At 41.2% G+C, this 27927-nt stretch overlaps 1 protein-coding gene across 28 annotated transcripts in view; it reads left to right on the forward strand.

Annotated features, from left to right (window-relative positions):
- Positions 1 to 27927, forward strand: part of ZBTB20 (zinc finger and BTB domain containing 20) — a 516306-nt gene extending 488379 nt beyond the window's left edge. For all 28 annotated transcript variants that reach the window (XM_075765562.1, XM_075765621.1, XM_075765517.1 and 25 more), the window contains one exon: positions 797 to 27927. In XM_075765562.1, coding sequence (XP_075621677.1) covers positions 797 to 1215 — 419 coding nt within the window. In that variant the 3' untranslated portion in view covers positions 1216 to 27927. The remainder of the gene's footprint in view (positions 1 to 796) is intronic.

Raw genomic sequence — 27927 nt, forward strand, 5'->3', positions numbered from 1 at the left:
TTTCAGTTACTGTTATCCATGCTTCAGCTATGAGATTTGACCAGAAAAAGGGCAACGACTGTAAACCTCTTATAAAGCATTGGATTCCTTTGGCAGTCTCTAGCATTTCTCTTCTGAGAAATTTAAAGCGCTTTGACAAAAATGAATGTATCACAGGCCAGCTATCTAGTAATTACTAGCTTTGTCCATGCATACAGGTAGGGAGATGGAGGCACTGGAAGGTAAAGTAACTTGACCTAAAACCTGTCTAGAAATGAGCGTGAGGACGAAGGCAGGAGCCTAGGCAGGAGAGGCTGTGCCATTGAAGCGAGGGGTAGAGGCCAGGACCTTTTAACTCTTGTCCTGTCTTTGTCAGTGCCTGCTAGGTGAACTTGAAGGAACAACCTGAGCTCCCCAGAGAGGTGGTGGAGTCATCATGCCTGGAGGTGTTCAAAAAGCGTGTAGACATGGCACTTCAGGACATGGTCTAGTAGACATGGTGGTGTTGGGTTGATGGTTGGACTTGATGATCCTAAAGGTCTTTTCCAACCTTAAAGATTCTGTGATTCCTTTTTTACTGTATGTAGATTGAGAATACCTACAGCCCCCTTTGTAAAGCATTTTGAAACCTCTCGTTCCAAAAAACAGAGTTACTCTTCCTTAGCCAGAGCACCTCTCCAAAGACCTGTGTGAGATTTACCATTAGTTTATTGCAAAGAGTCGTACCGAGCTGGTTTAATTTTATTATCTTTTTTTTTTGTCTGTTTTTCTTTCTTTCTCTCTCTCTCTCTCTCTCTTTCTCATTGGTAATGGGCAGGTGAGAAACCCCACCAATGCAGCATCTGTTGGCGCTCCTTCTCTTTAAAGGATTACCTAATCAAACATATGGTGACGCACACTGGCGTGAGGGCGTACCAGTGCAGTATCTGCAACAAGCGCTTCACCCAGAAGAGCTCCCTTAATGTGCACATGCGCCTCCACCGCGGGGAGAAGTCCTACGAGTGCTACATCTGCAAGAAGAAGTTCTCCCACAAGACCCTGCTGGAGAGGCATGTGGCTCTGCACAGTGCCACCAACGGCACGCCTGGCGCCACCGGCACCGGCGCGAGGGCTGTCCCTGCCGGGGTGGTGGCCTGCACGGAGGGGACCACGTACGTCTGCTCTGTCTGTCCAGCTAAGTTTGACCAAATCGAGCATTTCAACGACCACATGAGGATGCATGTGTCAGACGGATAAGTAGAATCTCTCTCTCTCTCTTTGTTATGAACAAAAAAATAGAAACAACAAAAAAAGCTATGGCACTAGAATTTAAGAAATGATTTTTGTTTCATTTTTACCTTTATTTTCCTCCTTTTTTTGGGTTCATTTCGTTTTGCTGTTTTTGTACTACATGAAGAACTGTTTTTTGCCTGCTGGTACATTACATTTCCGGAGGCTGGGTGAATAATAATTTTCCCAGCCTCCCTCGGATGGTGGCCTTAAGGCCAGGTAGTGCTTCATGAGCTCCACTGGTTGGAACTCTAGCTACTGGCCTCTAAATACAACCCTTCTTTACTACAAAAAACAAACACAAAAAACCACAAAAAAAATCAAAAAACAGACAGAAAAAATAAAAAACAAAAAAAACCAATTTCTTTTTTCTCACTTGTGAAGAGCACTACAAAAAAAAAGAAACAAAACAAAATATATTACAAATCTACAAGGCCTACTGTCGTTATAAGTACACCGCTCGCAGTGTTTCAATGGACATAATTCACAATGCTGACCGCTTTTGGACTTCACAGTATCCAGTTAGAACTGTGGAATATTTTGCTTCTGGTTGAGCAGCAACCAGAGGAAACAAGGCCCTGCTGGTTTCCACCACGTGTCTGCTTTCTCACATACACACGCATCCACAAACACACGAAAGGGCTGAGGGGAGTGCGAGGCAGTGTGGCTTGGATAGTGTGGAGTCCCTGCAGGGTGAGGAAAAAGAATCAGAGGTTCCTCACCTGGATTCTGCTCCATCCCACGCTCTCTGGCGCACCCTCCCCGCTGCTTTTCCCATACCACCACCACCACCTTACAGCAGAAACCAAGAAGATTCAGACAACGAGCAACGGTGGCTTTTTTGTAATTTATTCAGTGTCTTCGCTGAGCCCAGGGCCTCAGCACAATCAAGAGGGACTTTCACAGAAGGCAAAGAGAAACACAGAGGAAAATCAAAGATATCAGAGGTTGCAACCTATGGATCTAGGTACAAGAGAAGGGTTAGTTCCCACAATCTTTGCAAAAAAAAAAAAAAAAATTGCATCAGGATTTATTCTTGTGGAAGAAAGAGGAATAGAGGGTGGGTGGGGAGGGGAATAATAATTAAAAAAAAAAAAGCGTTCTTGGGACTTTTTTAATTCAAAATTTTATAGAGGGGCAAAAGTGACGTTTACCAGATAGAATGCTGATTTTTTTAATATATTTACAACAGTATTTGTGTAAAAAAAAAAACAAAAAAAGTGAGATTGTTAAAAGTAATTTTTCTTTGTTTTCTTTTTTGTTTTGCGTACACTGCCACTAATATCTTCTCTTTTATTATATATATGAATATATATAAAAATATATATTTTATTTTAAATTGAGACTGTTAAGGTTAGCTAACCTGCTTCCAGATAGAGGGGGGGAGGGGAGATGATCTTGATTTTTATTTTAAAAAAGAGGAAGGATGTTTCTTAATTTTCTTTTCTAGTATTATTCTCTCTCTCTTTTCTAATGGAATCAAGAATTACCTGGGTCGATAAGGGGCTCTGTGAAGTCATCTGTGAGATTATCTACTAGAGTTTGTGCATCCTGCAGTATCATTTGAACTGCTACTTTGTTTCTGAATTACGTGGTTCTCTTTTTGGCTCTTACCAAGGTTCTGTTGTTTCTTTTTCTTTGGTTCCATCTCAGAATTTATTTCTGCTGAGAGGCGGTTCCTTTTGAGAAAGAGATTTTTTCTATCAATTTTCCTTTGGTTTGGGGGATGATAGAATCTGTAATCTTTTCTCTCTTCTTATTTGAAAAAGTTATGAAAGTTTTGGAAGTGTGTAATAACTAGGATTTCCCTTCTTTTTGGTCACTGGACAAGAATTAATCTGCTGTATTGTTCTGTCATCCCCGCCTTGCTCGCTAGAGAGCTTCCATATTTGTGCGGGGATCTGATCCTGCCCCTGTAATTTGTGCTGATGCCAAAATAACTTAAAATGTTACCATTGCAAATAATCTTCCCTTCTTCATTTGCAAAATCGTCTAACTGAAGGGCCACATCCCACATTCTGTGCATATGCAAAACTATGCAAGGAATGTAGGATCAGTGTGAAAGATTGATTCCTGATCTGCATATATATATGTTGGTGTTTTGTATTTTGTTTTATTGTGTTTGGGCTGGTGTTCTCCCTAGTCGTCTTCTGTGTATCTGTGTGAGAATTTTTCCCCCAAAGCCAACTCCCAAAGTACATGGGTCCTTAGTTCAGTTGGATCAGTGTCTGACACTTTGTCTTGCTTGAAATCCATAGCTAGGATTTGCACCAGCTGCACTCTGGACTTTATATTTTAGGCAGAGAAGAAGCACCTAACAAAAATATGCAAAAAGAGAAAAAAAGAAAAATTGCTAGTTTAGCTTTTACTCGTGTCTATATTTAAATTAAGCTTTCTTAAGTTTACAAAACTTTGCTTGTGAACACTGAGCATTTCACATGAGACATTCTTTTATGCTGGACAACTTTCTAACTATTGACTCGATAGATCTCCACATACAATTTTGCGTGTTCTTTACACTTTCAGCTTCTGTATCGGATGTCTGTGATTCAGCACAGGTAACCTCATTGCTATGTTCTACACCTGTTATATTAGTGATTTGTTTTGAGGAAAAAACCTGACAAGTGGTTCAATCTCAGAATCTTTCTGTACCTTGCAAGGTGTTGTTCAGCAGATGCTGAACACTGAAGCCCTGATTCTCAGCTGCAGTAGGCAGCATAAAGAGACTTTGAGGCAAGTGCCGGAGCAAATGAGTCTCTTCTATGGTAACGTCTTTTTTTGTTACCAATTTGTTTGGGTAGTTCAAGGGAGCTGGAGAAGGAGCACAAGTTAGTTAACAAATATTGTTCTCATAACTACACTGGTAAAAGCAATGCTGGCATGTAGACCAAGAAATGAAAAGACAAAGTCTGAGACACAGAGAGGCAGAACTAATATCTGCCATGTGAAGACACACTAAATCTGCACAGAAAATAAAGGTTTTAGAGACAAGGGTCTGGAAGAAAATGGGGAAGGTGAACCTATACGAAAGGATTGAAAGTCTTTCTCTGAGGAAAGGAGTTTTTTCTGCGATCTTTAATATCGAAGAGTTTGGTGTTCTTCCACATGAGGAATTAGTGAAGAATTTTACCCAGCTTAAAAGTCTGTAGCCTCTCATTTGTCATCTGAGGTCTGGGGAAAAGCTGTTTAATTTGCCATTGTTAAATCTGGTGAACTATAGTCAAGATGTAGTGTACTCTGGAATATGGTTCTGACACCAGGAGAGATATGCCGGTACGCAGGAAATAAGAATCAGGGTTTACATCCACCAAAATCCGAATGCTATGGTGTTTAGAGAGAAAAAAAAAAAAATCTAAATTTTAATTCTTCAATTTGCAACTTTTCCTAAATCAAAGAACTTGCAATCATCTACAAACTCCTGTTGACAGCGTTTGAGCGCATCCATCTCAGTATGCTTGAAAGGCTTCCTTCAAAACATCTGATAAAATGATACAGATGAGAAAGAGCAGACTGTAGTGCACATCCCTCTGATGGAGCATGCAATATCCTGCATTCCTTGAGCCTGGTTCTCGCTTTCCCTAAAGCTCTCTTTATATTGCTTTGGCAATGGAAAAGGGCATTAAATAGGACATAAATTCAAGCATAGAAATCAAAGCCTCTCTGCAAGGCAAAAGTGCAACAAAGGAAGCCTTAGAGTAAATGAGAGGTAAGTGCCTTCTCTTACTGCTGCTGAGGCTGATGAAGTCAATTGAAAATGTAGGATTGACCAGAGCAGATCTGCCCTGCGGTTCACTTCACCCAGTATTCTCTCTCTGACGTGTGGCCAGTTACAGATGATTTGGATGAAGATGAAAGACCCATGTTGGATAGTTACAAAGTAATAAGCCTAACAGAGAAGATTTAATATAATCCTCATTAGTTATGTATCTGCTTATAACCTAAAGATGTAATAATTTATGGCCTTAACTTTTTATCCCGTATAAAAATTATATATTGTGGCAGATAATTCTCATTATCCTTTAAAGACCTAGCTTGTTAATTGCTAGGTGGCCTCAGCGCTATCCTGTGGAAGTGAGTTCCTCAGGTTAATTACCACCTTGTTGAAATTACTCCTTTTCAGGTTAATTTTGTTGCTGTTCATTGAAACACCCTCATTCTTGTATTACATGAAATCATAAATCAGAGAACCAAATTAACTTCTTTTGCCCATTCCGCTGAAGTCTGCCTCTCCCTGGGAAATCCGAATCCACAAGGAATGCAGGACGACAACATCAGTGTCTGCTGGTCAGTAAGGAGAGAACAGCTACTGAGTGTGTGCGTGTGCATGTCTGGGGTGTGTGCATTAGTGAGGTTCTCCTGCAGTGATCTCTTGCAGAGGGCTAGCAAGTACAAGTCGTAAATAATGGGAACATACCAGTAGAGTACACCAGTCTAGAAATTGTAATATGGTATTTCAGTCTGGTCCCCCCTCTCACATAACTCCTGTTAATAGTCTCTCATAAGGGAAACAGTTGTAGATGTTTTGCAGGAGCTGCTCTGGGGACACTTTCTTGCAGCTGTCATGCTTCCACTGGGCCCACTTCTGGCCCATCCTGTTAGTTACTTTCAAAACCAGCTCAAATTCACAGTAAACAGGGAATAGTGGCATTTAATTGACTTTCTAAGATCAAAGAGGCCAAGTGGTACCCATTTTTCTTCTTTTGATTTCTTTTTCATCCAAAGGAGAGTTGAGTAATAACCCACATACCATCAGCGCCCTCACTTCTTACCAACCCCAAACTGATTGAGTTCAGTCGACTTTGAGCTACTTGATTAATACCGGATCATTCACATGGTGGAGGAACAAATCTCTTGCTTTTAGCAAGTATTATGCTAGCATGTCCTGCCTCTCTTAGTAATGAAAACAAATCCCATAGGGAGAAGGTATAAAACATACTATTTGCAGGAGCGTTGAGTCCAATCCAAAATCAGAAGCACCCAAACCATTTCTAGCATAACAAGACCTTCAGTATGCCTAGGACTGTGGATCTGTGTCCCTTCTCACAGTCTTATGTGAGGGAAATCCTCCATATCTCACTGCTGAAGGTGTCTTGCCACTCAAAAAGAAATATAATATCAAATTAGCACCTAGTGGCTGTTCTGTCAAGGAAAACCAGACCTTGCTAATCCAACCCTTTCAATTCAGCGTTGAGCTCCTCTGAGCTATTGAAATAAACCTGATAGAAATGAATCAGCAGGTAGCCTAGCTGAAGCAGCATCTGATCAGCCTAAAGCAAAATAGCTGCTTTTCACATTCCCTGATTTGTTTTTATGCTGGCTGTGAAAATTCATGAAAGAGGTGTAATGTGATGAGGACTTGGCCCTGAGGGTTCTGAGCCTCCTCTGCTCCCAGGAGGCTTGTCACTCAGTAGGATCTGGCCCCTAAGTGATCACAACTCTGCTGAGGAAAGGCTTATGAGAGAAACTACAGATAATACATTAAATCTGGAGTCTTGAGTTTGTAAATGCAATGAAAACCTTTCCTAGTGCCTGAGTGTCTCTCTGACAGAAACCAAAATTGGGTAGGAAAGCCATGCAGCGGAGCAGATACTAGAAGTAGCAAGTTTGTGCAGCATGTCCAGTAGGATAGCCAAGTTAACCTTCTTCTTTGTCCTGCTGGAAGTAATAAGGTCTCCTTATTATAAGCTTCCTTTAGAGCTACTCAGTGATCCAGTTCATTTCAGCAGGAGCAAAGAAGTCCCCAGATTTTGACAGATGACTAAGCTGGGAAATTTGAAGAGAATTTTAGGTATGTGCATATTCTTCAAACTAACTCAGACAAAAATAAAAGCGGGGTGTGTGTGTGTGTGTGTGTATGTTTTCTTTAGTGTAGAACAGAAGAGATTTGGTCCACAAGGGAGACACTGACAGAGAGACAACCTGTCTGAAAAATAAGAATGCTTTACTCTCTTAGACCTATTGTTGTGAAGCACAAGGGGCAATCTTTGTTTCGTTTTTCTAAGAAAATATGTAAATGAGAAACAAGATGTGTTAGGTAATAGTGTATATCCATCTAATTATTCCCAGTGCTGATAACTAATCAACTAGATTAGTGCCTCTAGGAACAGAGAAAATGTTATGCATTCAATGTTTTTTATTTCTGATCCCCCTCCGCTACAGATCAGGAGTAACTAAGATGAAAACAGTGGAGTTATACAAATGCAAAATTTTGGTGAACGAAAGAATTGTTTCCCTGTGTATGTCTGCCAGTATCTGGACAAATACCCCCTCTGAATTAACATTTATAATTACTAGGATACTGTTAGATGATTTTGGTTTAAAATTTATGGTTTTGGTGAAAAAAAATACAAAGTTAAATATTAATAGATATTTTTTCATGATATATTTAGCAATGGTGCTGGCTTCTTTTTGCATTTTAGCCTCTGCAGTAGTGCTTGCTCCCCAGGCATTACGAGAGAGTCCAAGCGTAGGAGAAGCAGAATTGACTGGCCTACTGTGAATAAGGTAAAAAAGTAAACTGGACCCATAATGTGCTTTAAATTATGATTCATGTTGCATTTGGTAACTCAAGAGTTTTTTGAGTTTATTTTAAAATACAAGGAGTCAAACATATTCTAAACATATTTCTAGCAAACATTAGGAGAAGATTGGTTTTTAAATGCCATTTTCCCCAAGAATTGTTCATTAAAAGCTTTAAAAATAGTAAGAAGCCAACTCAAGATATGCAGAACTCTGCTACTATAACATGGTTCTTCATGTTATACGTGATCACGGTTTCCACCACCAGAACTAAGTTGACTTCACTGACTTCCTTTCCCTGCAGTCAGTGAACTGAGATTTTTGTGCACAACCACAGATGCCCAGGGAGAAGTCTTCAGGTTTCCCCTAGGAAGAGGAGTGTAACATTGAGGTAAGCAGACCAAGAAGGTCTTCCAAACAGTCTTTAAACTGTATTTTAACGCCTCAATTGGCACATTTGTCCTCAACTATTTTTCAAAAAGCAAAGAGCAGTAAGATACTTCTTTGGGAAGCAAATACACTACAGCCTTGAATACACTACAGCTTCATATGCAATTGCTGCCTTAATGCAGAAATGTGTCTGAGCAGTATAGAGTGTACTTAATGTTTTGCATTTGTAGCAAAGAGTCATCTAAAACATACCCTTCATACGAAATGCGTTATGTTGTGTTTTCCTTTTGAGAGGGTAGGGGAAGAGGTAAAGAAGTATCAGTGAGGCATAGTGGTCTCTTCATATTGGATGGTGCTTCTCAGCGGTTTCTTACTTTCAGTTACAGGTCCAAGTTTGGTCCTCTTCCAAAGTGATCTCCTCCTTTTGATTGGATTGGTTGGCATCAGCTCCCTGTAAAACACTGGAGGGTAAATCCTCTTCCTAAACCAAATGAATAATTTGGGGGGTAAGGCTGTGTGATTTGACTACTGACTCCAGCCTTGCCAATGACAGTGGAATGAGAGAGAAATCCAGTGAAAAGCTACTTCCCAGTGACAGATTCTCTTCTTAATTTCTATCAGTGCAACCTGTACTGGCACTTTTGGGATTGCATGCATGTCACTGGAGATAAATGTAGGCCCTTTGATTGATTTAGCTGTGATTTCTTTTAAGAAAAAACATATGCTAACAATATCCTTTTGCTGCAGCAATGTCATTATACACACAGAAGAACCGCCAGTATCCCATCATGTGTGAGAACTTCTATCCAGTTCAGCCCGTAGGGACATTCTTGTTTCCGCTCTTCATGCAAACTTTATTAGCACTTGAGCCCTCTTTGTGCTGCAAAATTTCATGCACAGTCATGCAGCCACACCCCAAGCAACCCTTGTAAATGCTCTATGTCAGATTGGGCTTAGGTATTGCAGTAGCCCCTGCGCTTTCATAAGGTCCCCTCTGGGACTTACCCTGCTGAAAAATCTGGTACCAGTGTAGCAGAGCATTTCTTGCTTTAGGTATTTTCCAGGCAGAACTGCAGAATTCTGCAGTGTGCACGCTTCATACAGTTGACTTGGTGATTTTTTTGCCAAGTTCATAGTCCTGTGACACTTGAGGAAAGTGCAGACCTTGGTTAGATACTTATTGTTGTGCTCAACTGTTCAATTCTGCAATGTCCTGTTCCTACAAAATGGACAGGTATCTTTCTGAGATCTATACATTTAATTAGGCACCTTTTCTATTTCACTTTGCTCCTTTTCTTTTTGCCACCTGGATATTGCCATGTTCTTTGTCGAACCTTATAAAGCCCCCTAAAAGTTCAACCTCTATGTTGAATATATACTGTTTGACTAGAGAGGACCATTGCATTCAGGAAGCAGGATACATTCACCCAGCTGCCCTGAAATACAGCACAACATTCTTCCTCTCACTTTTCCCATGAAGTCCTTTACTTTTATTTGTCACATAGTCTGTTGGTACCTATGGGATCTTTGAATAAAACCAAATTACATGGCCTCTGTGTGTGTGTGTATGCAAATGTATGTGTGAGTATGCATGTGGATGTGTGCATGCATAGGTAGATCGCTATCTATCTCTTTCTGGCTTTACAGACTGGTTGCCAATTGAGCGTGTGGATACGCGTGGTTCAGGAAAGGGTTTAGATGAAACAACAGTTACAACGTTAACTGTGGAGCATTGGCATGAATCAATATGAATCTAATGAAAAATAAATATACTACTTATGCAGTATATGTGCACACGTATATTCAGAAAACACATTCTGTCGGCCAAAAGCTCTTAACTAGATATTTGCCCAAATAAGATGTTTGCCCTCATTCAAAATGTGACACCCAGATTTGGTCCCGTGTATTTTTGTGAATACCCATTCTGAAGGGAAGGCTGAAGTGTGCCTCTCAGAGCCCTGTGTGGTCTTTCAGCCACAAAATAAATAGAACAGGCTAGCTCAGCAGGCTTCACTAGCAGAGATGGGCATCCATGGGGCTGACAGCTTTGGAATGATCCTGTTGAGTTCAATCACTCATTTCCATTGAATTTCAACATGTTCACCTGACAAAGGAATAAAATCCAAGCAAAATAATCTGACTTGCTTGTTTGCTCCCCTTATAAAGAACAGTAAAAAATTATCAGGTCTTCAAACATATAGCAATGCACTGAATTGATAGGCTCTAAAGTACTCCAGGTCTGGAGTCTTTAGTATCCAAAGCACCGTATCAAACAGCTCTTTCCCCACCTCACGTACTCTGAAACATGTTGACTATCGATATCTTTACAAGTAATCTGAGTAATCCATTCCAAATGTGCAGTCACTAACAATTAACATTAACTTGCTCTTCCTTGGTCATTGCCAAAATCTTTTCAGGAACATGGTTAGTGTGTCCAGAAGACCAATAGATTGTCAGAAGGAGAAGAAATTGGTCAGTGAGAATATTCAGTATGTAATTCATGAGAACTGCAGGATTTCTAGAACTCATTTTGCACCCATTTAGTTAGTGGGATGAATAAGTACGTTTAGCTACAGCTGCCTATTTTGGTATCGTGTTGGCCCTAAAAGTAGCATTTTATTCTTTTAACTCTTTTGCCTGATTGGGGGATTCTCCTTGTCCCAGAAAGAGTAATTGGAGACTTTGGGGGGATTTTTTTCTTTCATTTTCACTCATACAAAGTTGAGTAGATGTTATTCCTCTTAGATTGGTGGCATTTCCCTTCCCCTTTTGAATAAGATGATAAATGCAACAATTTTGGCTGGTTGATTTTAGGGTGAGTTTTTTGTTTTGGTTTGGGGTTTTTCTTTGGTTAAATGTACATTGTCTCTCTATAGTCAAAATGTCTGTGACTGTAACAGTATGTATTTCTTTTACTGGAGAAAATAGACTTTTTGGTTTTTGTTAACAGTACTAGTGACTTTGTGGAAAATGACAAGTTGCTATTTAGATCTGCTTAGTTAAGTACAGTACACTACAATACAGTATTTCTGAAATCTAGAACATACAGTACACAATATATATAGCAATTCTATATCAATATATATACATAGTATAATCATTTAACTTTTGCATCTGCCTATGATCATAGAAAAATTATTTTTCACATGTATCATTCACAACCCAATCAACTGCTGCAGCTATTTGAAGCATTTAACAATCATTATTACAGCTCTAGTGTGCTTTTTCATATTACTGGCTTCTTTATTGTCTTTACAAGTATTTTTTCAGGCTTTTTAAAATCTCTATGTAGGAAGATGTAGGAAAGTAATTTTTTTAAGAAAAGGTAAAACAGTATTAGGCTCTACAAAAAGTTAGAGATTGTTCCCTGCTACCCTTTCATATCAGAACAACAATTAAGACAATTAAGGTTATCTATTAGCTCTCTTCTGAGATGTCCTGTTACTTCATTTATAAAAGTGTATGTCAGACTTTCCTCTTCCATTCCTAGCCTTGGAGAAAGATGCTGCAAGCGGTCTTTCAGTCTTTCCAAGTTCCATTTCTTTAAAGTTTTAAGATTTCCTAAAATTACCCTCTGCACTAACATGGGGTAGAAGTAGTATTATTCTCTGTACAGTTATGCTGAATGTGGCCAGTGGATTTTGCTAGGAACTGGATAAAAAATACCTCCACCCACCACTAGTAATATATTCCAATTGCCTCTTATCCACTTGATCCTCCCCCCCTTTTTCAAATGAAAACAATCTCTGCAAGTTTGAGTTTCAGTTCAAAGGTTTTCCAAGGTGAGCATTGCCTTTATCATCTTCACACCACATTGCTGTTGGTTCCAAATTTTGGGTCAGCCCCACTAGGTTTTAATTGTCACCACAGAGCTGCTGAAAAAAATGTCACTAGGGATACATCAACATCTAGATCCAAATAGCCCAGAGGAGGCTGATTGACACCCAAGCTTTATGGCTTGGGGTGTCCTTTCTGTATTCTCATCTTGCAACAGGCGGCCCCAGCAGCAAATTTAGATCCAGACTTCATAAGGGTGCAAACTTACAAGAGCATGGGAATTTATGTTTGCTTTTCTAATTCAGGTACATCTCAGCTGACCTTCATTCCTTTGATCGATAACATATATCACTCCTAAATGAAAATGTGCAAAATCAAACAGATGGGGTTTGCGGAGGAGGTATTCATGGTATCTCATTTCTTCTAACTGTGAAGACTGGAAGAAATGAGATGGTCACATCAGTTACAAACTGTGCTTTCACTGAGAGTGAGGAAATCTATGTCACTGCAAATCAATAAACGTAACAGTGATTTTGGAGTGGGAAGAGAGGGAAAGAGTTACCTGTGCCACATCTTAGCGATAATAAAATGAGAACTTCAAGCATGGGAATCATCAAGTGCTGGCATTCCTTACAGACTCCTGTCATCTGCCATTTGCACTTATGTGGAGGCCACTACCACATCCTTTTCCTTTTTACTTGCAGTTTAAAAGTTATGGTCTTCCAGCAGTGACTTCTAAGTCTGGCTTTTCTTTATTCCGTGTATACCCATTCGTAAGGGAAGGAAGAGATTATCCTCTCAATACTAATTCTGCAGGTAACAAAACTATATTTCCCTATTACATAAAGGATGGGCTTTGTCCCATTAAGCCAAACAGGTGCCATTTCCCAAATCAGTTCCAGTTAGCTGCTGCAACAGAGTGCTGATTCAGTGGTCCACATTTTCTGATCATGGTCTTTGCCTTTTCCTTTGACTGAATGCTGAAGCATACATATTTTCATAGAGAGCGTTCTTACTTCACTGAGAATGCCTGATCATTTAAATGGCTGCATACCCATTCCGTGCTTCCCCAGCTAATCCTCTGTAAGGTTCAGTAATTCATTTAGGATAATTACTAGTTTAATGTGTTTCTTGATTTAACTTCTTTGTTGCCTTTTATTTTTCCTAATGCTTTTTTAAACACCTCAGTTCATTTTGCATCTTATACAGTTTACAGTTTATATTTTTAGGCTAAGAAGTGGTTTTACAAACAGGATGGTACCAAACAGGTAGATTATCCACACTAGAGGTTGTACTTTTAGAACGCAGTGTGTACAGATACAATTGCCTAAGGGAAAGTGAAACTAATAAAATAATCAGCTGGTGAACACTATTTTAACATATCTTTTACATACAAGACAGTCAGTCATTTGTGAATCCAGAAATCTTGCTTTTTTTGAACATGTATCCTTTCTTTTTCATTCTCTGAAGAAATACTAATCTTGAGAATTGTGATGTTCTAAGAAACTCATTTCATATGTGCGTATTTTCTGCTTTGCTAAGGAGAGAGAAAACAGAAGGTGATACTGGCTTTATAGTTTTACAGATTCTTGCATTGGAGACTTTCCTTGAATGATATAAACATCAAGGGAAGACTCTGTCCTAATATTAGCTTTATTCTAGTATGTGGTTTTCATGATTACTTTTGTTTTCCATCTCCTCATTGACCAAGTAGACCTCCAGGGCTAATGCAGGCCATGGTCTCACATTTCTGTGGTCGACAGCATTTATATTCAGCTCCTTTTTGCACTTCTTTTCTGTGTTATACAGCTTTTGAGGAACACAACAGTTGAAGTAGGTAACACTGTCACCACGAGAGGGAGAACCTTGTACTAAGAGAATGTTGCTCTATGCTACTGTGCAGGGACTGAAAGGGATTTTAAAGCTCTTTGCTGCAAGGTTGAATAAGAGGAGTTCCCCACCTTGGGGATGCTTGCACCAAAGACTGGGGGGCCTCCCAGGAGAGAGGAATGCTTGAACTCCATACAAGGGACTTGCTCTTCACCCATGCCACTTAGAGTAAAAGACTGAATCTCCAGTATCTGCTGCTGCCCTTTTTTTAATGTATTAATTTAATCTTTTAAAAAAATTATAGTCCTTATTGGTGGAAGAGATGTCACTCTTTCATTTATTGGAGTCAGAACTACTTGTTCACAAATACCTTCAACAAGTTTCATTGTCTTTTGGGGTGCTCTGTTTCCTGCATTCACAATGCCAGGATGTAGCTTGGACCACTGTGAAACTCATAGGGATCCCTTAAATCTGGAATTTATTCCCAGTTTTACATGTGCTGAGCATTCAGTCCCCTAGATCCTTGCTCCAAAGTTCAGATTCAAAGAAATTCTTAAAATGAAATGAAGCAGAAAATTGGTGGTTTCCCATAAACTCCACCCATAATGAGCTTTTGTTGTCAAACATAAGAGAAATAGGCTGCTCAGTTCAGGCAGGATGTACGGCATGACCTTTCTTGTCAGCATCAGTGAGGTCTATGCTTACTCCTGAAAATTGATTGGACCAATACTCTGCGGGCCAAGTTCTGCAGGCGGGACCCACGTACTCTTCTGTTGACTTCAGTGCATTTTCTCTGACAGGGAGAGCCTATGTAGTCCTACGGAAAGCTCTAGTCCTAAAAACTAGTTTCATATATAGCCTTTAAGAAGTCACAGGACCGTTCCCCATAATTTAACATGTTTCTGCCCAAATCTACTATTCTTCATAAAACTGACTCAAGATTTGATTTCACTCCACCAGGCAGATTTTGCCTGTGTTAAGGACTCTGTGATTTGATAGTCTCTACTTGCTGGGAGTCTTAATTCAAAAGCACTACACAGGGCAGGACAACTGCTTCCCTTTGAACAAGGCATGGGACTTTTTTTGTCCAGAGAATCATAAATAGCCTTGAGGCTTTCATTCCACAAGTATGTAGTCTCATTGGGTTTGATTGGTGATGGCACGTTTATCTTAATTATTTAAGTAGTGAGCCACAACAGCTAGTGTAGATATACAATACACAGCAATCACTTTTCCCTGATTTGCACCCTTGCTGTGTCACTTTTCTATTGCCAGAACAATGTAAAAGCATTTGGGTATTTGGATATTTGGAGTTACTTGATTGTAGGTTTCTGACTGCTTTACCCAGAAGCGCTCTGGCCATACCTTTTCTGCAACAGTGATCACATATTCGTGTGGATGAAATAAAGTTGTTTCTTTGTAATATCTGATTATATAACCCCAAATTCAGACTATACATCAAGGTTTTCCGTGGACTTCTAAAAAAAAAAAGTGCTACTGCATTGGGTATACAGGAGAATGGATGGGAACCCACGTAGTCTAGCATGAACTAAGCATTTCAGCAAAGAGGTAGGACACCCTCAAAGTAAACACAGATGAAAAGCAAGAAAAATAATTGCTGCTCATTATACTGGCTAACTTGATGTTTAGAGACATTACAGAAGAGCTAGCATTATCCGTTTTGTGTCTCATGTATACTCTGGTGGGGGACATGCCACTGTAGCTGTATACCCAGAGAGACTGGGTTAGGCGCTGGCCCCTTGCCATGGCTAGTGATTCCATTGTGCTCTCTTTATTTTTCACGATAGGCTCATTGGTAAAGATGAACAGCAAAAGTCCTTACAGCCTGGCTTTTTTCTGTTTTGGAGCTGAATATTCAGGATCCCTGCACCCTTACTTAGGTTTTTTTCTCTTAGGTTCTTTCCTTATTTCTGTACATGTGGAACGCTGTTAATCTTTTTTGCACTAGGGTGAAAGAGAGTGTTATCTGCGTGCCTGGAGGCAAGGGCACAGTTCTTCCATCTTTGCAAGAGAAGGTAGAAGGAGGAACCTGCTTCTCAGTTATCGTTTGGTTTATTTGTTGGTATTTGCTTTTGTTCCCATTATGGGGTGGGCTGCCATCTTCAACAAGGGACTGGGAGTGGGAGAAGAGGCAGAAGGCGTGAAGAAACGTGCCTAAGTGAAGCAGCATGCAATATTCCTCTATATACTGAGCAACTACAGTGAGATTAGTATAGCAGCAGCAGTATTGCCCTAATTTGTTCCTTTTTCCGTACATTTCGCTTGCGTGCTCCTCCTTCCCTGTCATGGCCTCTTACACTGTTTTAGTGGTTCCCCACACTCCTTTCTAGTCATTCTGAGGGTTAGATGGAGGCTCTTGTGGCTGTCCAAACTGAAATTAGTCTCCAAACCAGTGAGTACCCCAAAGTTTTTGTTGTGTTTTCCCAAGTGGTAGCTTAATGAGGCAAGCCCTGGCAGATGTTTTATTTTGTTAAAAGATATAGATAGGCTAAGGGAGGTATGTGCTGATTGGGATTCAGTAACCTGCTTGCCTTTGTTATTAGCAAGCTTTATTTTGTTTTTCTTATGTGTTTTCATTTTGAGGTACTTAAGAGCGTATATGCCTGTCATTAAAATTCCTGCTTTTCCCACCATAGCCCTAGAAGGGCTGTGAAAAAAATCCTTTATATATATACTTGTGTATTTGCAGGATGGGGGACAGACTTGTCCATGCACGTGCATGTCTGCGTGAGAGGGAGAAAACTAAAGTTAGTGTTCACCTGTCCATTTGTTTTAGGGTGGCCACAGAGAGCTGCCACTTTGAAGAGTTGATTGCACTACAGAACTTTAGCTTGGGCACTGTTAAAATAAGTAATGTATATTGGGAACAGGGAAGCTTTTTAGGTTTTTTTTTATCCACACTTACACGTGCCCTTTGCAAGGTGTGCCCTTGCAAAGTTTGCATCTGACAACTTTGTGTAAAACCACTACTGACCTTTTTGCTGTATCCATTTAGTTCTCTCTTCTTTCTGCAGCCCCCAAACAATGGCTTGTCTCCTTTCCAATTTCTGCCATTTGACTTACTATGTTTTTGATAAATGTCCTATCTGCTAATGAGATCTCTACATTGAGTGGGAGCAGAGAAAATGAGGCATGTGAAAATGTGGCTGGGAGACTGCAAATCCCCCTTGTTTTGGGGCATTCGTATACTTTTACTGAGAGCTGATTTCTTGGGGCCTGGGTGGGGTGGGGAGGGAGTTTGTGCTTTTTTGGTCTGGATAAGGCTTTTTATTTTTGCACTAAGTATGACTGCACTGCACTGCATTGCACTACTGAAATGTGGTGGGATTGGAAGGGGCCAATTAAGCAGAAAGGGAGAAGAGAAAGGGATAGGCACAGAAAACAGGATGTACCGTAAACCTGACCAGGTTGAGAGAGAATGGGGGTTACCTTTAAGCAACCAGTCAGACACTGAGATAGCTGTGTTGGATAGCTTCTGTATTTTTTAAAAAAAAAAAAAAAGCACTATAGTAGAAACTGAAGAGGCATCAGAGGTTTCAGGGTGCTACCGATCTTTTTCCCCCTATTCCTAGAGAGTGTTCTTTGAGGCTGTGAGAGAGCTAAGAGAACTGCTCAGCATGAAAACCAACGTAAGGCTTAAACGATACCTATTCCTAGTTCAGATGTCAAAACTTGCATTGTCAGATAGGATCTCTTCAGAGAGGTTCGACTGTGATTAGCATCCCTTCAGTCTAAGCATGATCTCTCAGCTCAAGAAGTGAAGCCACAAAGCAGGCTTACCAAAGGGGAAGGTCACTGAAGAAAAGCACTTCTTTCCGAGGCTGTTATGGGAACAGTGCAATAAACAATCATCCTGAACACTCAATGAAAGGTGTTCCAGTCAAGCCTTTGGGGCAGAGGGAGCAGGAGGGACATTTGGACAAGAAAGGGTGATGTGGAATTCAGTACCATAAGGCATATTCCTGCTTAGGCAAAGATGATGTCTAGCATTTTAAGATCTTCAGGCTGATTTCTCTCCTTAAACAGATAGTCAAGCATTATGAAGGCTTTTGGCTGGAACCAAATGGAATCTAAGTTGGGAAGTATTTTTACAGTCAAGATGCATGTTGACCTATGCCTTGGTCATTAACTTTGTAACAAGCATAGCATGAGAAAAAGAAAACAATAGTAATATGCAGCAAGATCCATCTCTGCTGTAGCTCTTTGTGGTCTCTCTCTTCAGTAAGACTGTAATTACGACTTCAGTCAGAAGGTAAAGCAGGATCATGAAAAATGCTCTGTATAGCAACTGCGAGAAGAATGTAAAACATGACTGCATCTGTTTTGGTCCTGTAGTGGAGGGACCACCTGTCTAATGTACACAGAAGTTTCATGGACAAAAAAGGGGAGGTAGTCATCCAATTGCTAAGGAAAGTCTAGAGTAATTGGGTGGTGAGAAATCTATTCATGCCCTGAATTTCTCCTTAGACTCGAAGCTAAGGCAGTTTGGCTTCATTAGTACCAAGGAATGGGTAGTACAGACCTTACACAGATCTGCACAACACAAAGCAGACTGCTGCTCATTAATCTGTTGGGTTGCCTCATTTGAGAAAAGTATCAAGGACTAGAGGAGGAATAATATATAAGCAGCAGGTCCTGGGTGAGAAGGAACAAGTCTGTCTGGAACCAGGAGAGACTTTGGAGTTAAGGATGTGATTTTCTGGCAAGCTGAGATTTCCACTCTTAGATTTCATCCATCCTGGCTCGAAAGGACTGGAAGAGAAGAACTGGAGCAATCCCCTGATGTAGTGTTAGATGAACTACTGAATGATTCTTCCCTTGAAAGCAGGCAGGACAGTAGAGCACATAGTCTCTTTCTGAGCCATCTGCAGGAATCCGCTAAGATGGAAACCACTGGGAGGTCATCTTCCAGTAATGAGGCAGTGGATGCCCAACAAAAGCACAGTTCATTTGAGAGCCAGCATTATACAGTGGCAGGAGAGCACCTTTAATTTGTAACGTGGCATTTGCTTCCGTGAGAGTAGTGACAGCTATAGAGTCATGGTATGGGAGGAAACGAAGTCTGTCTGCTGAAGTTAATTCAGGTTATGAGCCAATACTCCCCTTTTTTGTTTAGGTGAGTTTTTGTTTTGTTTTCTTGTTTAAGGCAGCTGCATATATTGCTACTGTCAGAGTGGATTTGCATTGTCAAAGAGGAGTAGTAGACTGCTCCAGAAACAAAAGTGAAGCTGAGGGTTTACTGAGCCTGCTGTCTCCAGAGTGCCTTTCCTGCTGTGGTAAAATAAAGAACTTCTGTAGTTTGAGCTGTTCTGGCTGACTGATTGCTGCATATTCCTCCCTTGTGGTGTGACCTGATGGCCACCATATTTGGACAAGGAGAGGAACACTGCATGCTTGCAATGCTGTGATAAGATGCCATTTGCACTAGTTTTTAAAAAGTACTGCAACCTGAAGAAGTGGGCTTTGAGCCATGCTCCAGACCCGGGTTTGAATTCAGCCTGTTTAAACCTGATTCCAGCTGAGATAGTTTCAACAAAACCGGTCTAGTCCATGTGAACAGGAACCAAACCATTTTTTAAAAGCCACATTCCAGCCTATGTTCCCACTCAGCTACAGTGCTCGACCAGATCAGTTCCTGGGCGTAAGTGTGATTGTATAGTTTTAATGGCTTTTAAACAAGTTGTTCCTTTTTACGTGGTCAGTTTGAAACTAGTTTAACTGGAACTGTGTTTAAATATAGCACAAACTCCTTTTTTTTTTTTTTTTTTTTTTTCCAGCATGGTACTAAAGCCCCATGTAGACAGTGCTTGACTGAGAAACCAAGGATAACTTGAGGTTTATTTTAAGAAGCCAAAACATATGTTGCTGACTAGAGATGCCGCATAACTTAATGCCCTATTTTATTCTCCAGATGGAGAAACACTAACTTCCATAATTCTCCTCCATTTGTCATCCTGCTTCATTGTTGCACCTTTTCTCTTGAATGAAAATCACTTTGGCCAGTGGGCTAGATCCAAAACAGAACTTCTCTGTACTGTTTGATCATGTTGTTTCTGTACGTTCCTTTCCTCGACATTGACAAGCACTACTGAGGATCAGCTTGAGTTTTTGCTGGGACTATGTGGCGTAGTCATGGTTCAATAAGATGCTAGTGATATTTTCAACATTATGGTTATTTTAGAGCTTACCCTTGAGGAAAATGTTATGTTTCAGAAGTTCCATGGCAAAAAAGAAAATGCCAGGAATCACGATGGAGCTTGAGTCACAGTGCTATAGACAAGTTTGTAGGGAACGCATTTCTGGTGGCTGGTGATGCTGACATTTACAAAGGCAATTCAAAAGCAATACAGAGCGTATGCTTTCTCATCCCTGCTGAACTAAGAGAATTTATACTAACGGAATGATCCCAGACTAACCTGTCAGTGTTCCGTAATGGAGGAGGCTAAACAATCTGTCACATCACCTTAGACAGTCTGAATTTGCTTCAAGACTGCTCCCAAATGGCCTGCCAGCCAGGTGCCCTCCCTCATTGATCCTAGTGTCACACTGGCTGGTGATTTGTCCCATCAGCTGAGGTGACCAGGAGATAGCCTTGGCCCCAACTCGGAGCCTTTTACCTTTCCTTTTCCTTTTGGTTTTCCATCGAACCAGGAGTGCAATTAGAGGTGATTAGACATCAGGTGAGCTGTTGCTCCAGGTGACAAGAATGGCAAAGCCACATGGCAAGTGAGCTACTGTTGTCCTCAAGGACACCGGGAAAGGTAAAAGACCAGGCTGTGGTTGCTGGTGTAGTTGTAAACCTACAGCTTCTGCTGCTTGCCCCTCCAAACTTGTTTTGGTCATCTATGCTGTCGCCCTCGAATATGCTTTGTGTGTGAAAAACTGAATGCAGTTGTTCTGTTGTCTGTCTTCTTTCTTCTGCATCACGGATGTGGCACCAACTTACTCTCACAACAAGCTTGAGTTTTGTTTTGCTGTTGTTATTAACATGTAATTCTACTGTAGACCAAAAAATACGAAAAGGAAAAAAAAACAGTTTCAAGACATAAAAGACCAGTGAGTGAAAGGTGAAAAATTTAGGAAGCGAAGGTGTGAGAGAAGCAGTGGTTAACTGTGTTAAGTTAGAAATCTCAGAATAGCCTTACCTATTTCTTAACCAATGCTTACCAATCATCCGGTAGTGGGGTTAGATAGCTTTCTTGGCTCATTCGTACTTGTATCCTAATATATATATATTTTATTTTTGTTTCTTTGGTAATGCTGTTGCACATCATGTTGTATTTTATAATGCCTGATTTTTATTGTATTGTACTTTATCAGTCTGTTTTGTTTTTGTTTTCCTTTTGAAGGATGGGGAAAGTAATGTTTCCTTTTTGTTTTGAATTTTTGAGAAAAAAATGCACTGGAAGTAAACACAAACACATTTTGCCATTTGAAAAAAAGGAAAACACACAGCCACGCAGTGGAAAAGGCTAAGAAAAAGCTCCCTTCTTCTTCCTTATTATGGAAGCATCCTCTAAAACATATGCTAGAAAGGAAGTAAACAAACAATCTCGAACAAAAGAAGAGAGAAGCCTCTTTGATCCTGACTCTGCAATCTGGAATATTTTAGCAGTGTTTTGCAGGGTCGGGCTCCTAAATGGCCAACAGTCATAAAATCCAGAACCGCATGGGGCAAATTCATCCCTGGTGCAAGGAGATGCAATTGAAATTAAGTCAAAGGAGGTACACAAAGGATGGATTTAGCCACGTGCGCCCAAGATACAGCTGCCTTCCCCATAGTACCTAAGTCCCCACTGCTAGATTTTATTGCTGTTGAAATGGTTGGTCTTTTGGCTGTGTTAATCGCATAATACCCCTTGAACGTTGCTCAAGGTAGGCAAAACACTTTCCCGCTGAATAAATCAGTTCTGGATGCACCTCGGTGTGACACTTTTTGCCTACCAGCTTTCAGTTGTTACCCACTCCCAGCCGTGAACTGATTCGATCTAACTCTGGTTGAAGAGCCTGCCTTTGCCAGTAAAATGGACTTGACTATTAAGCATAGTAAAACTTTTGCGTATTTAACTACTATAATCCAGAAATGGCCCTTGCACTTTTAAGGCATATGGAAACATCCTCTCTGTCTTTCAAAATGGCAACAGTTCTTTCACAAGTAAAACACCACATGCGCACAAGCGGGCACCCACCCACGTGCGCTCCCTGGGCTTCATCGCCCCAAATTCTTCCTGCATCTTTCTGTGCCCGGCAGCATCCTGTCTCCCTAGTGCCTGGTCATTTGAGTACAGCGGGGCAGAGACTCATGTTGAGATAAATGCAAAGAGCGTACATTTTAAAAGGCAGATGATTTTCCTGTTATGCCAGAATCTTTGAATCCCCATATCAGCTGATGGTTTTTCCTAGCCTGACGGCTTTCAATCAGTTGTTGAAACATTGGCTTTCTCTGTTTTGTTTTCTAAGGAGGGAATGTGGGGTGGGGAGAATAATGAGGTGTTGTTTGTAACTTCACAGTCCTGATAGTTGGTTTGTATCTTCCATATTTTATGCAAAAACAGACATTATAAGTCAATAAATAATTGTGCCCTAGGTTGAAAGTTAAGTGTTCAGGAAAGGAAAAAAATGGTTGGCATTTTTCTATGTTTTTGTGAAGACTCTTTTGGAAAGGAAGGGTACATATTTTTGTTGTGTAGTATTTTCTATTTTTGAATGCATTTTCTTGGTACAAGACTGTTTTGTGGAATTTTTTTTCTTTTTGGTGAACACATTATTTAAAAAAAAAAAAAGAAAAGAAAGAAAAAACTAATTGAAAAGTTTGCCCTTAAGGATATGCTGCAGTTTTGAGGTTTAAAATAAAAAAAAAAACCATTCAAGGCGCGTGTTAAAAGTTGGGGGATTGTATTGTTGGGAGTTTTTTTGTAATTGTTACAAGAAGTTTGTAGCCACTGCTGTTTATTTTGTTTCAGATGAGTAAGTAAAGGGATTGTTCTTGTGTTATTCTTTTTTTAAAAAAAAAAAGTTATTTATGAAATGTCACAAACACTGGACTGTGAGTTTGTGTGGAAGCATTTTACCACCCTGTGTCTTCATAGAGCTGTTGGTGATCCTACTTCTCGTTACTCTGCCTTATGATTTCCTAAGCAAATTGAGGGGGGAAGGGGGGAGGAGAGAGAGAAACTAAATGCATTTTTGAGGCAGAAACTCGGGGGGAAAATGCAAAACAGTGTTTTGGAATCCCAAAGCCGGGCCGTCAGCTCTACTTCTTCTCCCATCTACCACGGGAATGAGAAAGGCTTACAGTCACTGGCAGAGAAAGAAAACCCGTGGTACCTAGACGTGGCAATGCGCGAGGGGTTAAGTGACTGAGAGCCGTGATGCTCATAATGACCTCTGTAAATGACGTCCCAGTTTCTCAGTCAACAGCTCCCCTTGTTTGCCCATCATCTGGCCAGTGGCTTTTGTGACCAACTCGCCAACCCAACTGAAACTACAAGGATAGTTTGCATTTTCAGTCGCTAATCAAGTTTTTGGCACCCCAGCAGTGGGGGTGACCAGCAGGAAGCACTACTCGGTTTGGTCACTGGTTCTGGATTTGAGGAGAACTAGAGGCTGAGGGCAACCAAAGAAGTGCCCACGTTCTCGATTTTTGAAGAACAGGCTTAAAAAGACTAAAGCAGTGCTCCAGGCACTCATGGGACCAGAGAAAAGGGAGGGAGGAAGACACCAACAGCCATAACAAAAACTGGAGATATGTAACTGGGCTACATTCGAGACCAACCAGACTCTTTTCCTTCCTGGACAATAATGCAGCCAAATCTTGAGACTGTCAAGCAGACAGAAAGCTGAATGTGGCCTTCATTTCTCCTGCCTTTCCTTTTTATTCTCCCTCTTCCTTTGCCCTGATATTTCTTCTCAGTGAGCACCTGCTCCACTGAGCACTTTTTTTGCCCTCCACCTAAACTGCCCTTGCTTTCAAAATGTGGGTTCAGTCAGGACTGAGTAAAATCATGTGCCTTCTTTTTCCCCTTTTGTAATTATACCAACCCTCTCCCCTTCCCCAACTTAAACGTGTGAGAGATGCAGGAGGAGGCTCTTTAGAAGTGCTACTTGTCTAGAGGTGTCCAGCAAAACAGAAGAGTGGTGGTGAGGGGAAGGGGAGCGGAGAGATGCTATTAGCTCCTTTCCCTTTCCACACGTAGCAGGTCTTCCCGAGGAGACACCCTCCACCACCACCTCCTCAGATGCTCCTCTCTCCTGCAGAGCAGTCGTAGTGGGCATGGGGTGGCTCTTCTCTCCCATTCCTATCCTAGCTGAGTGAAGCACTCACTCGATTTCAATTCATGCCATTTGCAAGCAGTTACATTGACAAGATAAATGCAGTTTGTGGCCTTATCAAGATGACTTTTAAACCACTAAAAGACAAAAAGGCAACTCATTTCCTGCCCAAGGTTTGCGTCACTTCTAAAAACCCAGCCCCTAGCAGTTTAGACTCCTTTAATCTCAGTCCATTTTAACGATGGTGGCTAAACTGACCAGCCTAGAGCTCAAATGCTAGACCCTCTGGTCTCATGTTTTCTTTGCTATAACCCCTACTGTCTGCTTGCTTTTCTAACTTTCTACTATATTCTCTGCTTTACGAGGCAGCCCTACCCTTTGGTGAGGGGTGAGAGGAGCCAGTGGGATCCTGGCTCAGGGAAGGTAGTTGATGGATTGTTTTCAGTGGTTTAGCAGGAGAAGGATATACCAGCTGCCACAGCAAATGCATGTTATGATGGGCTGACTGCAGTATTTTCAGGGCCAATAAACCCCACCCGGTTACTGGCACATGGCTTGTTCCCAGGTCAAAACCACGGAAAGCAAAGAGCGCATTGGCACAACAGAAAAGCGGCTTCCAATCCACAGCTGCTCATGGGCAAAGACAGGGACCCAACTGCCGCCCGGCTTCTCTGCAGACTCGCCCGCTGCGCAGTCAGTGTCCCTGACTCCATGCAGGAGCCAGCTGTGCTGTAGAGGCTTTTCTGATTTTAAAAACTGGCGCAAAGCAGCCCCCGAGTAGTGTCCGCCTGGCAGGCAAGCGCAAGGGTGGGCACCCACCCGTGCTGTTCCTCTGCGCGGCAGGAAGCTCCACGCAGGCTTTTCAGGAGCTTACCCTTTCAGAAATCCACCTGTAAAACTTGTAGCACCTGGGTGATGGGAATGAAAAAAATCCCTTGATCACTTCCATAAATGATCCAGTAAATGAAAATGTTGTGGACGATGGACTGGAAATTTAGGTTGGGCTCTAGAGCCGGGGAGGAGCAGCAGGGGAATGGTGTAGTTATTCCCTCCTCCCAGTTAACAGTCTGCATGTGCACACGTATGTACAAGAGAAAGGGTGTATTCCTACCCATCTTTGGTGCTGATGGACTTAAGATACTTGTCCAAGGCCTACTTTTGACACACTTAAAGAAGATAAGAATAAACTCTAATCACATGCAATATTTAAAAAATAAATAAATAAATAAAAAGGAGGAAGGAGGGGAGGGAGAGCAGTGCAGGCAGACGGGATTGTTAGGGTTGGATTATTTTGCATCTTTTGTAAAACTGTAATTTCAACAGTGCCTTATTCCTAATAGATGCTGGCACTTGGGACACACACGATGAAAGACAGAACTAGGGAGTGTCAGATGTGTACGTCTGTAAGACAGAGGTCATTAATCGTCGTAAAGGAAGCTGTATTGGGAATGCACAGCTATGTCGGAATTGAAAACAGTTCAAATATTCAACCTCTAAAGCAATTTCCCTTCCACCACCTCCTGCCTTCCCTCCTTGCCAATGGTGCTGCCCAAGAATAGCTGCCTACACTGAGGCCTGTCACTGCCCCATTTGCTTTTGGCGTTGTCAAGTCCGGGGAGTTTAGCGTAGTCAAGCTTTCCACTGCTATCGTGTTTTCCATGGGGTATGTGAATGCCAGTTATTTTGCTTTAAATGCACTTTAAAAAAAAAAAAAATCAAATCAAAGCTCCAGACTGTTTCAAATACATAGGGGAAGATAGTGCATATGTGTTTGAACCCAGTTGACTCTATCTCCAGTTAAAATGTACTCCATGCAGTGTGTATGTATAGAACAATGTGTATGCATACAAACACACACGTCAACCTTAAATATCAGCAGACTAACCTTTCTCCTTAAGCTCATGAAACCAGATGCTACACAAACACAGCAGCAGCAGAGGAATTACGGTTGGGCTCTTGAAACAGATCACAAAAAATAAAAACAACTACTTGGTCCTTTCTGTACGTTCAATAATTACAGAAGGAATTGGGTTGTAACCAGAATAAAAAGGAACGGTGCTAACTGAATGAATGGGCAAAAAAAAAAAAAAAAAAAGACAAAAACAAAAACTCAGCCCAATAACGCAGTTTGACTTTTATTCTAATTCTCACATTGGGTTGGTTTGTTACTTTTTTTTTGTTTTATATGAAAAAAATTTGCATCTAAACTGATCCACCACCACAACATCAAAAAAAAAAAAGAAGCAAACAAAAAAAAATGCATCCTGCCCTGCGGAAGCTCTTGTTTATGGAGGATGTCAGAAGTCTCAAAACTCTCGGCCTTGCTCTCACGTACCACATGCTCAATCAGTCCTTTATTTAAAATGTCTGAAACTGAAAAAAAGAAAAAGAAAAAAGAAAAAAAAAAAACCTTTTTGAAGCACCTTACGTGGCTTCCCATTCCAGGAGTGGGAGCCGCCTTTTTTTCTTTGAGCACCTTACTGATGTGTTAATGCTATCTGCTGTCTTTTTGTTACCCGTGGGCCGAGCGGCTGGCTGTTGCCACGGACAGGCGAGCGCGCGGGGGGCGAGGGTACGGCCGGGCGCGTGCTGCTGCGCTCCACACGCGCGTGTACGCCGGCCTTTCTGCAAAACGCTACACACGCACACCTGAGCGCGCAGCCCCGTGGCGGAGGGTTTTGGGGGGAGGAGGGGGGCGTCCATCCACATTCCCGGTCCTCGCGGCACTGGCTTGAACCCAGATGGAAATTTTTTGGTCGGTCTTTGCTCTGTGGCCTGGGGGGGGAGGATGGGGGAGCTAAATGGTGGAGGGGAGAGCACGCACTCGCGTGTGCGGATGTAAAAAAAAAAAAAAAAAATGCAAATAAATAAAAATGGGACATTTTCTTCTTGGGACAAAGAAATTCCCAACAGTCATTTGATGCTGAGTGAACGGGAAACTGCACCCAGGCCTAAATCCCGGGGTCTTTGTGCAGGCAAACGCCGACGGTGACCTCGGGGGCCGCCGTGCCGGCATAGAGACTTCAGGATTTGGCCCCAGAGTGGCGGAGATCCTCCACAGGAGACAGGTCTCTACCCGTACCGATGCGTGTTGCCGTGGTCGTTTGTGTCGTTACACACTCACCCATCCGCACACCCACGCGTGCGCTGCCGCCTGCACACACACACACACACACACACACACACAGACCCCCACACCCCCACCACTGTACAGGCATCTCTCGAGAAACATGGTTTGTGACAACGTGAAGAGCAGGTCAAAAGTTTTGAGGGGTTAAGTTCCTTTTTTTTCTCTCATTATACTCTGTAAATGGTATGTCAGTTATCAAAAACAAGCAAATAGAAAATTGTTAAAAAAAAAATACCTTGCATACGCCTTTTCTATCAAGTGCTTTAAAATATAGAATAAATACACACATCCTGCCAGTTTTTTCTTACAGTGAGAGTATCCTTACCTGCCATTTAATATTAGCCTCGTATTTTTCTCACGTATATTTACCTGTGACTTGTATTTGTTATTTAAAACAGGAAAAAAAAATAAAAAAAGAAAATTAACTGTAGCGCTTCATTATACTATATTATTATTATTATTATTATTGTGACATTTTGGAATACTGTGAAGTTTTATCTCTTGCATATACTTTATACGGAAGTATTACGCCTTAAAAAATACGGAAATAAATTTTACAAGGTTTCTGTTTTGTGTGGAAGAGTAATTGATGTTGCTAAGAATGATGTTTGTTTTTTGTTTTTTTTTTTAATGTTACCAGCACTTTTTTTGTAAGTTTCACTTTCTGAGGTATTGTACAAGTTCACACTGTTTGTGAAGTTTGAATATGAAGGAATAATTAAAAAAAAAAAAAAAAAGAA

This window comes from Balearica regulorum, chromosome 1 (genome assembly GCF_011004875.1).
Source record: "Balearica regulorum gibbericeps isolate bBalReg1 chromosome 1, bBalReg1.pri, whole genome shotgun sequence".
Taxonomy (NCBI): Eukaryota; Metazoa; Chordata; class Aves; order Gruiformes; family Gruidae; genus Balearica; species Balearica regulorum.